The sequence below is a fragment of the Periplaneta americana genome, chromosome 8, assembly GCF_040183065.1.
Source record: "Periplaneta americana isolate PAMFEO1 chromosome 8, P.americana_PAMFEO1_priV1, whole genome shotgun sequence".
Classification (NCBI taxonomy): domain Eukaryota; kingdom Metazoa; phylum Arthropoda; class Insecta; order Blattodea; family Blattidae; genus Periplaneta; species Periplaneta americana.
The window spans coordinates 89,122,805-89,138,411 of record NC_091124.1 but is presented as its reverse complement, the minus strand read 5'-3'; the positions used below and the strand labels follow the sequence as shown (position 1 = coordinate 89,138,411).

Here is a 15,607-nt window from a genome sequence, read left to right as displayed (position 1 = left end):
TTGGTATGTCCATTACTAATAACATACTTAGTATCCATGATCAATTTCAAACAAATCGGATAAATTTTGTGGATTTTGAAATATTCACCTCTGCCTCTCCTTAACATCCCAGCACATATAAATAATAATGCCTTAAATTTCCGAGTTACAGTGAGTTAAACAAGCTTTTTCGCTTGGCCAAGGACAATATTCTATATGCAGAATGACTCAACTTCTTGTCTGTTAAAAGAGAAAGAATGGCGGATTCTCATAAAATCTTCAATCTTGCCCCTCCCAAGCAAAAATTGAAATGTTGTTGTGTTACATTGCTAACATTTATATAGAAATAGTATATAATACGAGGTTGGGAAGTGCTTTTTACAAAGTCGAGGAAAAGTTTTAAAAACGAGCAGAGCGAGTTTTCAATTTCCGAGATTTTGTAATGCACTTCACATACAACGTGTGTTGTACATTTTTGGTACGATTATATTTTTAAAATTGCAAATACAATTTATTTTCCTTTGAAAATTTAGAGCAATATTATTCCAAAGCCTTCGCAAAACTATACTGTAATTGTAACTAAGTAACAATAAGTGCACTGTAATGCAGGGGCGAATGCTAGTCACGAAAGTTAGTCTTGCTCTTTTATTCATAGGGGAAGATGGGAGGATATAATAATGCATAATTAATAAAAATAATCAGACCCACATAAATAATTTATTTTATAATTATGAAATCATTATGAGTCTTGGATCATATTCGCTTATCAGATGTATAAGTTCGATATAATATAACAAACATGGCCAACAAAACAGTTTATTTAGTTTTTTCGACCCTGCCAACCAATGCATATTGTTGTATTGAGCTGCAGTGAACGAGCGCACATATTCTCTATGTCTGTCTTCTCTTGAATAGTCTTTCGGGAAAATGGATTTAATAATAAGGTTTCAATAACACACAATTCCGAACTCATTGTAATAGCCTACTTCAAATTAATGTTTAAGAATTAATAATACATGCAGCAGCTAACACATGCATTCCGTTCATACAATTAATTACACACAGCATATTCCTGCTGTCAATACTGCTCTGTGTAACGTTAAATAGTCGTTGGTGTAGCTCTCGGACCAGAGCTTCAAACAACACATAACAGAAGCATGTGCGCCAAGCATGTGCGCCTAGGGCGGACTAAGGAGGAAGGCACTTGCGCGCGCATCATATTCACGCTATTTCTACGTCTTTCCTGTAGCTCCGAGAAACGAGCAAGCGTTGCGATACTTGCGTGTGCAACCTGCGGATGGTATTACGCCTATACAATATTCCAAAAATGAAAATCAATTTTAATGTACGTAATCCCATTTTGAGAAATACACATTCTACGAAAATATTGCGCTTGCGCAGCAAGCATAGCATGCCCTGAGAAATCGCCCCTGCTGTAATGGGTCTATTTCAGTATAGTTATATGTTATAAAGAATGGTTTCCCTAGCAACAAGTTTCTGTGTGGGAATCCTAATGTTCAAGGCCTAACAACAATAGCTGTAAATACAACACAAGGCACGATCGTGCAAAAAATTCATTTGTATGTCAGTGGAGACCATGATCGTTCATAGAGTTATACTGTAGAATTTGTAGCTATATTGTGAATATATTTTATAATGAGAAAAGAAACTGAGGCTCATGACTGTACGATTTATAGACTTTGTCTCAACAGAACTTTAAAACATTTACATACCGGTATTCAAGAAGATAGTCTTATCTGGAAGTAAAGTTAATAATAAGCACATCTCTTGAAATGAGCCAGTAGTGTAAGGAACATGGATATATTATGTATTCCATTCGAACTAATTTTTCATACTTACCTACCTTTATATTCATATTTTTGTTTTTATTATAGGTGGTGCTCAGTCAGCTGACACTAGCGCCAGAGTCAGACTCTTTTCTTCGTGATGAGGAAGGAAGTGGTAGTGGGCATTCATCAGTGACTCAATGGACTGATGATGAAGAAACAGATTCTAGTTGGCTTGAAGAGGGCTCAGCCTCTGGAGACAATCCGTTGCCACCAGGTACTGCATTGAAACCTTGTTAAAACTTTTATATTTTACCAGATATAAACAATTTATGTGGAATTTTATATTTGTACATTTTTCTCTCTTTTGCTTATTAATTTGTCTAATTATTGCATGCTTCATTGCTTATTTATTTATTTATTTATTTACTCTCTCTCTCTCTCTCATGGAGGAGGGATCCAAAGGCTTACATTGTAGCATGAGGCTTATTGTGCTTACCAGTTACCACTCCTATTCTCTGAATGATTGGGTAGCCGAATGGCCATGCTCTTGAACAAGTACAGCACGCTGCACCGTGAATTTAACCTTGGTTATTGTATTAATTATTATGGCCAAATGAGTCCGAGGTCCAACACCGAAAGTTAGGTACCCAGTAATTCTGCTTCAATTGGTTGAGGGGAAAACCCCGGAAAACCCCCAACCTGGTAACTTGTCCCAACCAGGATTTGAACCCGGACCCGCTCGTTTCACGGACAGACGCGCTAACCGTTACTCCACAGCGGTGGAATTTATTTATTTATTTATTTATTTATTTATTTATTTATTTATTTATGTATTTATTTATTTATTATTCGTGTGTATCTGTGTGTTTCTTTCTAGTGTCGTTTGTTCCTTCGTCCATTCATTCATTCATTCATTCATTATAAAGAATGTCCTTTCATTTATTTGTATATTTAAATAATAGTTCAAAGAAAATAAATTATACGGAAATATCATTTGCAACATAATAATAGAAAACAAAACACCTAAAGCATTACTGTGGCGAATAAAGTATGAGAATTAAATTTAAGTAAACAAATACAGTTGACTCCTAATAATTCGCATGCTGTTAATTCGTTTTGCGGGTAATTCACTATTCTTTGGGGAGAGGAGGGGCGAAGTAACGTTATCATTTTTACGTTTTTGCTCGATTAACGTTCTCTCCCTCCCCACTCCAACTTCTTTTGATCAGCGTTGCCAACTGCAGCATAATTACACTACACATAGCAGGACTCACGCCTGGTAGCATGAAGCATAATGCTAAAATGTAGCATGATTTAATTACAGAATGTTCAATATACAATGTACTAAAGTCTATAACGTGGGAAATTTCGTCAGTGTTACAAAATGTTTAGCACTGTTTCACATTTTGCAATTGATTTTGAAGGGTATTTTACTAGTTATTCTTATTGGATTTTAAATAATAAAAAAATGTTGCGGATAATTCGCGATTTTCGACATTTTGCGGAAATTCCTGCATTAATTGCCGTGAATTATCAGAAATCGACTGTATATGTTCAAAAATGACATTACCTTATTCAGAATAAATTCCTCTAGCTTCGATATGAGTGGCACAATCAGCTAAGGACTGGAAATACTTATAGTGATCGTGTTTTTGAACGAAGTTCAATTAGCATCCATTCACTTATTTTTTTCTGACAAATTCTTGGTTTTGGACTGAAACTGAACACCCTGTTCGTGAATTATCTTCAAGAGTGTTTTGGACATCCTTGAAAAGGAAAAATAAAGCGAAAAAATTATACCTTTGGGCTTGTTATATCAATACCACTGTCAGATGCACTTCTAATGATGTTTACATTGAACTTTATTTTGGATCTTCGCTTCATTTTGATTTTGTGACAGTAACAGTTAAAACAAACATTATTTGTTCAAAAATAAAAGATAAATTAAATGCAAATCAATGATAATTTTGTGTGTCATAGGGCACAGTAGGCAAGATGTTGCCTTCTTAAGATCAAACTCAGAAAAAAAAAAAAATAGATCTGGTTATTTATGTGTCGAAAGTGTAGACCTATACAATGAGAAAGTACAATGTCATACATGAAATTTCTATTCTCTTATTTCTTCTTTTTCCCCATTTGTTGCTTTTCCTCGTCCAACTTTCATACTTCTTATTCTTCTCTTCTTCCACGATGAAGATGATGGTTCGTCGTCGTAGTCGTCGTCGTCGTCGTCGTCGTCATCATCATCATCATCATCATCATCATCATCATCTTTATCAGCAGCAGCAGCATCAACAGTAGCAACAACAACAACAACATTCTCACCAATTTAACTAATACGTTATGACTTCATCCCACTACTTCTTAAAATGTGTGTTGTAACAGTTGTATGTTAGGCTTTACAATTCAAAGGACATAATAATTTTTGTTTTTGTGCCAATGTATTTGTAACTTAGGAAAAAATATTAATAAGAAAGAAAATATATTTTTTTAACTCGATGTTTGGAGTTACAGACATTTGACTCATATCAATTGATAGCTCTCAGAAATAAAGTATTTAAGTAAGTGTCAAGTGTAGTTTTAGTGTATGTATATGTAACGTACATATTGTAATTAAGAATTATGATTGAATACTGCTTTAGTAATTACATGTTTTGTTTTCAGTTATTTCAGAGGAGAAACCTACATACACAGGCACTGTGTCCAATGGAAACGCCAAAGTTGTTCCACCAAGTGTTGGTGGTGGATCTACTACGAAGCCTGCAGTGCAGTCGTGTACGTTGCTTGTTGCAGCTGTTCTCCTCAGCAGGATTAGTCTTGTATTACTCAATGGATAAAACTCTGACTTCTATCGTGTGCCTAGCACATACACTTCATACTCAATGGCAGAAGATGAGAAGAAGAAATTGATGAAGCTTATAACATTTAAAGTGTTTAAAAAATAAAAAATCAGCAAAACGAAATATCTATTATTATAATTTAAAAAAAAAAGAAAATAATGGCCGGTTGGTTCAATTCTAGTTAGGTTTTATAACCTATTGAACAGGAGTTCACGTAACCAAATGTTTAGGGCAGTTGTGAGTGAAGTGAATTGAACAAGACACTCATGTGGTTTATTGTGGATGAAGTTACGTATTATGGCCTGATCATCAAATGTTTAACCAGGATCAACAATCTGAATCTTTGGTGAAAACGTTATTCATAGCCATTGTAGTAATGTTTCTTCATGAAGGTGTCATAGTCTTTAAGAGATATTTTTTTTTATTCTTCTTGTATGAACAATAAAATATAAATTAAAAAGTGGATGGCTGTGAAAAACATGTACATAGTTGCAGTTTTTGACAGCTGCTGCATAACCAATACTTTCTTTTAATTTTATACAGGAACTATGACACCTTTAAAGGATAATTTAAAAAATTGGATATTACTGTATCATAGTAGCTGAAGAATGGGTTTGTTATGGTGCAGCATCATGTTTATGATTGCTTCTTTTAAGGACAGTCAAGTTGCTTAATAGTGGCATTATCCATTGGCTGATGAAAGAACAGTTTCTGTTTGTTAAACATTTAATACTGTCTGTGAGGAGAAAAGTTGATTTATTCCTCCCATTCAACATTGTTTCATGCTTCCTCAAATTTAAAGAGGAAACTTTGAATCAACATGAGTTTCCAAAGCAAAATAGGACGTTCCTATCCTTTTTTTAATAGGTTTATGTATAAATTGGAATAATCCATTGTCTTCATGACAATAATGAATAATATAAAATTGCATCAATAGTCAGCCCCATTTCCGCTTTTCGGGTTCCACATAAAGACGAAGGCTGAAACTTTTCATTTCCACTTTTTTTCACTTTCTCAGAACATTTTTATTTCCACCATATTTTAGTTTCAGCTACCCGGCTTTTTGGGGACATCTTCATTTAATTGGCTAATGTAGGTAAATATAACTGAAAAATCATATATGGAAGGTGATAAATGCTTTCTAATTTCTTAATAAAAATCAAAATTAATATGGGGTTGGCAATTTTTTTCGGAGTGTGAGACATACAATATGATGGCAGAGGAAATTAATAATGTTTTAAAACATGTGTATGGAAATAAGAATAAGTCCCTTTCCCTCCTCCCGTCAACTTTTTAAGTGAAAATACTATTTCACTTGAATGATCTAGTGAGGACGTATGCATGAATCATAAAATGTATGGTTGAAACTGTTGAAAACAGTCAGAGTGATTGTGTAGAAGATGTATATGTGTTCGACCTGTTAGTTTCATTATGTTATTCATGAGCAACTTGCCGATTTTGTTGTTTCTTCGTTTTAGTGCAGATAGATAAATATTTGTTATTTCCTGTGAATGAAAATTTAAATAGCACAGACTCAGCTTTATTATTCCTAAAAAACGAAAAGAAAATTATTCTTTAACTATGCAAATTTAAAAGTCAAATTAAGTTACATAATTTTTATTGGAATGCTTAATGCAACATCTACAGGTAAAGAAGTGCTCTTGTCTGATCACTGTATCAAAATTAGACTGTGAATTAGCTTTGTTATAAGTGCATCCTGAAGACCGAATGAAACCATGAAAAAAAGAATTTCTTTTCCATTTTTATGATTACAAACTACGTTTTCATTGAGGATGACTGATAAGAACTCGCTGGAGATGTTTTTGTAGAAAAAATTAAGAGATTTAAAATAAATAAGGGATACCGATAATAGAATCTATTGCTAATTTATAATGTGAAACATAACACACAGTAGTTCCACTGTTTGATTGAACCTATCATCATCATCATCATCATCATCATCATCATCATCATCATCATCATCATCATCAACAACAACAACTTGTTGCAACTACAAATACCACTGAAACATACTTAATTTTAAATACATACCAGTAATGTAATTAATAATGCATTGCTTTGTTTTTCATCTTTTATTTCAAGTCTTTGAACAACGCAATTAAAGGGCTTACAGACCCTTTATTATTATCTTTGTGCTTATACATAAATCGTAAATTTTTAAGTTCTCATAAAAAATGCTTTCATTAATAATGGCTTTATAATAAGAATTTTCATTAGCCATAAGATTATTTAAGTTTTCTGAATTGCACTTTTCATATCATTTTGTTTAAGATGTTATATAAAATATCATAATAAATTTGATTAAAATATTTTATTTTAAAACTTAGGAACAGAATAAAAACTAATTTCGAGCTGTTATCAGAGTGTATACTTTTAGTACTGTACGGTAAAACTTTTTCGTCACATGATGTCACATCATCTTAAGATTCATTTAATATTTGCCTACATTGCTTGTAGTGTTTATTTTCAGGTACCAGTAGGCCCTAATCATTATTATTTTTCAGTCTTTAATTTTCAAAAGTGAAGTAATGTGAAATCAGAATTAAATAATATACTTATGTTTTGCTACGACATCTGTTAAACGTTTTATTATAAAGTAGGTGTGTATAAGTTAGTACTCTTGAGAAAGCAATTAAATATTTATTAATCGTGCTTTAGTAATGGAATAAAATCATTCTGTAGAAATTAGGTTACATTGAAACAATCAACTGAGAAGTCTTTGATAAATTCTTAGTTTCTATCAAACTAAAGTATATAATTTACCCTATCACATAAACAGTAGACAGACATCACATAGGAATTGTCATATTTTCATTGTTTACTCCGACACCATACTGTTCATACTACAAACACAGTCTTGTAATGTATGGGTATGTATTTAAAAAAGCATTAAACAAATAGTGTTTCCTTTTATAAATAGCTTATAAATCTTACTACGAATATCAGTGATGATAACATGTTTATCAAATGAAATACTAGGAATTTTACAGCCACAGAACTGACAAGAAAAGTTAATAAATCACAAAAATATGATTATCGTGCAACAAGCTTTATTTCAGAGTGAGAATTTCTGAGCAGACAAAGCACTTCAACCAAGGGTGATCAATGAAATTACAACTAGCAAACATGGCCATGACTTGGTTTTGCGAATTTAACATCTTAAAAGGCCAATGCTTAATTGTCTGTGAGCTAACAATATTAAATTTCTCATTAGCAGCCTTTTGTTTAGTGACACAACCAGAGGCATTGAAGGAGGACAAGATCAAACTGTGACCAGAATTATCAGATTCTTCCACCTCTTTGGTTTACTATTTTTGACCTACCTACCTGGCAATTCACAATCAAGGCATTTATTAGATGTAGCTATAAGAATCGGATATCATTTGTGACATAGGCCTGCTTGGTTGTAAGTAGATTTTTAATATCTTAGAAAATTGTGTAAATATTCTGGGTGCATTTAATATTAACCCATTTTACATGTTAGTTTAATTTATCACGATGCATCTATCATGGATTCTTCGTAGCCATTTCGGTATTCTTTTTTTTTGAGTTTATATATATGTGATACATGATATTTCGTATCAACAATTTCATCCATGTAATGTGGACCTCACAATTGAGTTCATATTTGTTTTCTTCTTTCTCAAATTGATTGTAGATGAACACTTAGATAGGACTACCAAATCATAAATACGGTATAACAATGGGTGGGAGAGAACGATTCCAAATACAAGACAAAGTCACGTCTAAACTAGTGTTTCGCCACGGCTAGTATGAGGAGGGTTGTCCCAGTTAAGGGTGGACGTCTTTTACTTACGTTTTTCACTGTGAGATTCCCTTTTGCTACCACTGATTGTGTTCGACATGATGCCTATATGCATGGACTGTGGCTCTGAAACGCAATTTCCACTACAGAAGACTGCACCGCAGAACAGGAAGAGGGATGCTATGCCTAACCTCCTGGCAGACTTTCCATAAACTCTACTGTGGTGGGCTGTCTAGAAGCAAGGCCTCGTTTCAGCAGACCAAACCCGCAAAAAATCCATTGATGATGCATCAGGGGACTTCACTGGGATGTTGCTAAAAGGTACTATGTTGATATCTGTCTTCACAGTTTTCCAGTTATAATACGCAAGGGATGCTCTCGAGATATGATTGCATGCCTTATCCATGTGGATCCGAACATTTGGGGCTTCTTCCCCATACAGTCGGGGAATCTCTTCATGAAAAATTGAGTCCATGGCATTCTCTTAGAAGTAGGCTGAATTTATCTTTACAATTTGGCAACTCTGTGAATCTTGAGTTGCCCCTGAGCGCAATAACCTGCAACTACCATGAACCCCTTGGAAAACTTTTCTTTTTTTTTCCCCAGATGAAGTTGGAGTTTCCTTTCGACCCACTGGATTGTAGTAAATTGCACGGAATTTGTTTATATCATCTAGATAAATCCATGCATCATCCAGAGAAACCACCCATTGCCACTTTTCACCTGCCAGGTGGTGTTTGTACAGTTGTTTAGCGTTCTCTGAGGTGCTGCTCTTTCAACAAGTGTCTGCTTGCTTTATGCCACTGCTCTAGACCCAAATTTTCATGAATTATGCGATAAACTGTGCCTTTAGATGTGCGGTTGGCGATGCTTCCTTGTGTTTGTGGATTTTCTTGTGTCGCTGCTGCCCTCACCTTGGCCACTACTGCTGTTCTTTGTGTGAGTTGCGTCCTTTGTCTCGTTAATTTTTTCCCGCATTGCACTTGAGGTGGGAATCCATTTTTGTGTAGGAGTGTTATACTGTTCACACACGACTTACTTATGGTAAGACCTTTCACTTTGCATCGTTTTACGACCACTGAAAGGCTGTAACCGGCACCGGAAAGCCCAATAATGTCCCCTGCTGCAAGTCCGCATTTGTTGAAGCCATTACTGACTAAATATAGCATCCGACTATACCAAAAGTATCTCCAGTGATGTGATTGCAGGTGTTAGCTGTAAAAACGATTGTTGGGGGAGCCAGTCAAATTCGTCCACCCTTAACTGAGGCAACCCTCATATTTGTTTTTAAATATTATTCGGATCTATAGCTAAGACTTGAAAACTATATTTTAATATATAGTATATAAAACATTATTTGGAAAGGTTAGGAGAATACCAGGTAATGTTTTTACCAGAAGAAAGTTTACAAATACCGCAGGAAATAAATGGAGGTGAAAACTATATTTTAATATATAGTATATAAAACATTATTTGGTAAGGTTAGGAGAATACCAGGTAATGTTTTTACCAAAAGAAAGTTTACAAATACCGCAGGAAATAAATGGAGGTGATCACTATGTTATAAGTCAACTGTTAAATAATAGTCGAATCAATAACAGAAAATATATTAAAAAATACCGGTAGGCAGTATTTTCGATGATCACATATTTATATAGGCTCCTTTTTTCTTTATAAGAATATCCCTGGCTGTGTCTCTAACGTCACCAGCTTGTACAGTCGCGAATTTTTTTCAGAATATTAATAATATCCTACTATATTTCTCATTATACATATTCATGATTATTAAATATCGTATATCAAAATTCCACTTTATAAATTAATTTCAAAATCCATTCTTCAAGATTACAATTCTCATGAAAGAAATGTCCTTAGTATATGAAACATTATTTAAAAATGATGTTTCAAATGAAACTGTTTATTTAGGATAGTTTACATTCGAACATTGTACTGAGCTTCTGCTCTTCTTTATTGTTTACAGTATATCTACGTATATGATTATGTAATTTCAATGGTTTAATTTTAATATTTCTTATTACTAAGATAATTATAATGGTTGCTTAATTAAATATACAGTCCACAGACTCTTTTATAACGTAAATCTTTCCAAATACTGTTTATTACTAGCTGTATTAATTCATTAATCTTCACTGATTCCTGGCAATTGCTCATCAGCAGTGGATTTAATAAAGTTGTCCTGGTACTTGAGGGATGATTCTTTTGAAATGTGGCGTTTGTCCGTCTCTAACAGAAATGAGTACCAGGGCTATTTCCTTGGAGGTAAAGGCAGTGGGCACATAGGACTGACATCCCTACTGCTATTAAAAGCCGATTGTCTGTAAAGATGGAAGCCTTAACCTCTCGCCACCCTCTGGGCCGATTTGGCCTATCATGGGATTGACTTTACCTTTACCAGCCAGACATACACTTTTTATAATATTATCGTGTTCTGAAGAAATGTATGTAAACGTGTTCATTAGAATCGTAAAATACGACTTATGTATTTAATTGGAGGAAATTCTTTATTTTATGAATGATATAAATATGAAATATTAACTCAGATTAACTCAAACTCTTTGAAAATTAATCATTACTATTCGAAGTTGAAGTATACAAAATCACTGCATTCTTGCTTTAGAATGTATCCATTAGAATCGTAAAATACAACTTGCATGTTGAATTATAAAAAATTCTTCATTTTTTATTTGTATATACTTTTATATAATATTATATGGAATACTATTCCAGATTATCTCAAAATCTTCGAAAATGAATCGTCACTATTCGAAGTTAAATTGTGTACAAGAAGATAATTTGTATAAACAAAAGCCTCCCTAAATAAGGGTTTGATAGATCGGCCTACTAATCAATTCATAAAGAATAATAAGTAAACAAAATAATTTTGTGACACTTGGTACTTTCTTGCTTTAGAACTGTGCGAGACATTATGATCCTACAGAGTCCTCACTGGCAATCCATAGTGAAAAATATTAAAAAAAATGATACAATACTCTAAATCAGTTGAGAACTTTGACAACTATAGGCCTATTAGTCTATTCCTTTTCAAGCGTACTTTTATCTCGTATGTTAGAAATTTTTACCGTAAGCATTGAAATACATAGTAGGACTATCTGTGATAACAGTATTGTAAAATTTTTCGGGCGGGAATGAAAGAGAAAAAAGTAGTAACTTAACTAGTATCCTTATTGCAATACAAATATATGCCCATATAAAACAGGGATATAAGTTGTAGCACTGCAATGGTAAACAGTATTTTGAAATGTACGATAATTTATTTTTGATTAGAGGTATTCAGTAGTATCTTATTTGTAAGAATAATAACGTCCAGCCATTTTCTACCGTTGCTGCATATCTGATTAAATACTGGTACATGAAAGTTGATATATATTTTAATGTGCGGTATGATAGCATAAGCAAGAGTTTGTTGACTGTAGATTTAATTAAGTATAAAGTTACAATATCAGTTCTGCTTTTATGTATTTTTATGTGTAAGCCAACATATATTTCAAATATCACAATGTGGAGAACGTTTGGAAGTTCAGTACTCTCTTCCCTACATCAGTGTTAATATCGTTTTATTGTACTTTTTAATGCTCTTTGAATCAATTGTTTCTACAGAAAATATCATGATAGAATTTTTTTTTCTAAATCGTACACAATTAAAAAGAAATTTTTCTTTTCTAAATCATTTTATACCATGTACCTGACTTTGAGTTCAATTTTTAATGAAGTTGTATATGTATTTCTTGAGTTAATAAGAATTATATACTTATATAAAAAACCATTGATCTATTTGCAAGAAAAATTAAAATAATCAGGTTTGATGAAAAGCATATTATATTTATAATTATTATTTATACTTACATATAATAAATTAACTTGTTATGTTTGGAATTTTTAAATCTTTTTTATGTTATAAATTGAAAAATTACTATTTTACTTTCGTCTCAAAAATAAACCGCACTTGAAGTTACTATGTGATTGCATTTCGCTTAGGTTCAAGATCTTGAGTCCCATATCTAGGAAATAAGATTTCAATGCTTATAGAGTTAGAGTTAAAGCATCATTGAAGGAATATGTTTTATTCCATGGAAAGAATATGTCTAGAAAAGTGAGATGTTAATTATAAAATATTCAGAGAATTTCCTTGAAAAATTGAAACGTGTTTATGAATTGTATGTTTGGAGAGAATAAAATAAATGTTACATTTACTCGGCTGTTTTGCCTTACAGATTTAATAACATTCATTATAAGTTATAATTTAAATTACTAATTATACAACTACATGGAAAAGTACGTAATAAACTTCCAATAAGAATAAAGTAATTTAATAGTCATATAGTGCAGAGTACAATCCAGAAATATCTTTAAAACTGTCAATAATAAGAATCCGAATTCATAATCAACAATAACAATTGCTCTTCGTAATTTGAGCTCAAAGCAGTGTACATTATTTATCACATCAGTCTCTTAACATAAGACTACGGAAGAATAATTGAACTATAGTAGATGAATATAATAAAAAAAATGTTTATTGGTTTTCTTACATTTGTTTATGCTTATATTTTTGTAAAATTACAAAATGAAAAGTCTGTGATTATTTTTTCTATAGCGAAAGTGAGAGTGAGAGGAAGTTAGAATGGTAAAAATGAGGGAGCGTCCACAAGTTAGTGTCTACAGTTGCAATAACTGTGTGTGTTTTATTTATATGTTATAACTTGTCGCTTTGACTGCGTATAAGTGCTTGTGTTTCTTCTTGCAAGACCTTCATTATTCCGATATAGGAAATGCCATTGTAGTTAAATTAATATAAAGTATTTAAGAAATAATATAAAATGTTATATTTTATGATGAAGGAAAGAAAAAAAAGTAACTTGCTGTATGTGGTAACGAAAAACTGATTCAATTGAACATATTACTAGAAAGGGAAACAGTGTACATGTCTTTTTTCTCCTATCCCCTCAAATACCTTGATGATGATACAATAGTAACTATATTGAATAATCTCATAAGAGTTTTATAGTACCACTGGAAAATTTACGTAAAGATCTGTGAAATGTGTTGTTTAAATCTTTCTGGGCCTGTGATAACTATGAAGGTAAGAGAAGCAATTGAAGGAAGTGTAAATTAGGCGATATATATTATGTGTTTGTTATTGTGCCATATACGGTATAATTAGAGGAATGTCAATAATTAATCAGTAAATTAATTACTATATAATTTACATGTAACGATAATAATTTACATTCGGAAATTAATTTTCTTTTGTAAGTATGGATGTGTACATTCACATAATGTAACATGTTTCTTTGACTGCATCACTGTTTCAAAGTAAAAAAAGCAAAACAAAACAGGAGTTATTCATGTATAAAATGAACATATTGAAGTTGTAATGTTCCTTGTTTTCTAAAACTTATAAGGTGTTACTTATCATGTGTATGAGTGTTCCGGTCTCTAAAGGAGATGAGGATACATGGGTAAGCACTTGTAATTTAAAGTACCGTACTAGAAAACAAATTGGAGTATTAATAACAATGTTTCATTGTAAAGTAATGTTGTTCACAATTTTTTCTGACTATATGGAATACTGTTCATGATTTGAAAACTCGGATATATGATTTTGAATTTATAGCACAGTTTCATCTGCTTTTATGTTTCTGAATGTTTCTTGTTTATTCACAAACAAGGAATATGAATTATTGCTAAACAAACAATGGCTCTATGTATATAATATTATATATAATTAATGATTGCCATAGACTTAAACATTAACCCTTTTGCCTCATGGGACTGGGGCTGATGTGTGCCACCAAAGTCTGTGTATCATAAGAGCCGTAGCAAGAGAATGTGCCTATTGTCCAAGCAGATATAAGAGGTTATGGTTGATTAACCACTTCGCACAATTTAAATTGCCAGTAGCTATATATAACTAAAATTTATTTTACAACATATGTTGCATAATCATCTACACCTCCACTTTTATCTAGCAATGGAGGATAATTATTACGATATATATAGCTATAATATTACCAACACGGATATAAGAATACAGTATGTATTCGGATGTACTGGTATTAAAGGAGGTGTTATGTCCATTTCTTTATTTGAAACTTGAATAAGTGATGGAGGAATGTTATTTCTGGCTACGGCTCTGTGCACAGCTGTTTCTTACTGCCATATTGTTTGGGTGGCTTGGCTAGTATTATGTAAGATTGTTGAAGTGTCTCTAACAAAGCAATACAACTCACTTTTATCTTCACTTATGTCACCCTATGGTTGTGTATCATTAGCATTCATATGTTCACCAACCAATGGTTTTAACATTAGAAGTTTCTGACTAAGAATGTATGGTGGATATTGAATAAGGCATACAGAAGCGATCTGTAATGTTAACAATACTCTTTGTATATCATCATTGCAATATGAAAACGATTTAAGATGTCGTTATATATCATACAACGTAACTCTCATTATTCTAAAGCAAGCATTTGTTTTTTTTTTTTTTTCAAATCTACCATGGGCAAAGGGTTAAAAGATATATTATTATAAAATGGCTTCCAAATATTTTGCTTCATTTATAAGCTCTGATAAAAAAGATAACTAGTCTTTAGCATTAATTAATAAATAATGTTAACAAAGGCAACATTGTAATAATACAAAATAGCAAGGCTACATTGCATTTTTTAGTTTGGTAACAAAAATTCAGTTTCCTATTTACTTTATTAATAAGTTGTAAAATAGAAATAACAGGCAGTTTCCCCCTGAAGCAATGACAACTCTTTGTTTATAGAACAGATTAAAAGAAATTCAGCCTTTTTTTAAATATATGTATTTTATTTACTAATTTCTATCCTCATCCTCTCCTAAATTATTTTTCTTTTCTATTTATTAATAAAATGTAAACAGTATAAAATATGTTTAAGGTGATGAGTAGGCCTACTCATGCTGATTACGGAGATTGAAATCCTAAAGCATATTTTACCCTTCCTTTTCTTTTATTAGGGAATGGCGAAGAGTAGCATCATGGCTAAGACACTGTGCTGCAAACCGGAAGATTTCGGATTTCCATTGAGGTTATACATTTCCTTCTATTAATGCAATCCCTTCGACCACACTATAGCTTTGGGGCTCACCCAGTCTGCAACAAACGACAACGAGGAACATTTTCTTAAAGGAAAGTGAAGGAGCTC

The 15,607-nt window shown here is 32.4% G+C and overlaps 1 protein-coding gene across 2 annotated transcripts in view; it reads left to right on the top strand.

The window, feature by feature from the left end:
* Positions 1-15,240, top strand: part of dally (division abnormally delayed protein) — an 831,014-nt gene extending 815,774 nt beyond the window's left edge. The window contains exons 5-7 of one of the 2 annotated variants that reach the window (XR_011333460.1): positions 1,875-2,043; positions 4,434-9,777; positions 9,894-15,240. Coding sequence is in view for 1 of the 2 variants with exons in the window: in XM_069833253.1 (XP_069689354.1) it covers positions 1,875-2,043; positions 4,434-4,606 (342 nt within the window). In the remaining variant the exon portion in view is untranslated. Of the gene's footprint in view, positions 1-1,874; positions 2,044-4,433 lie in introns of both variants that reach the window. The other variant, XM_069833253.1, reaches the window with a different exon arrangement.
* The last annotated feature ends 367 nt before the right edge of the window (positions 15,241-15,607 follow it).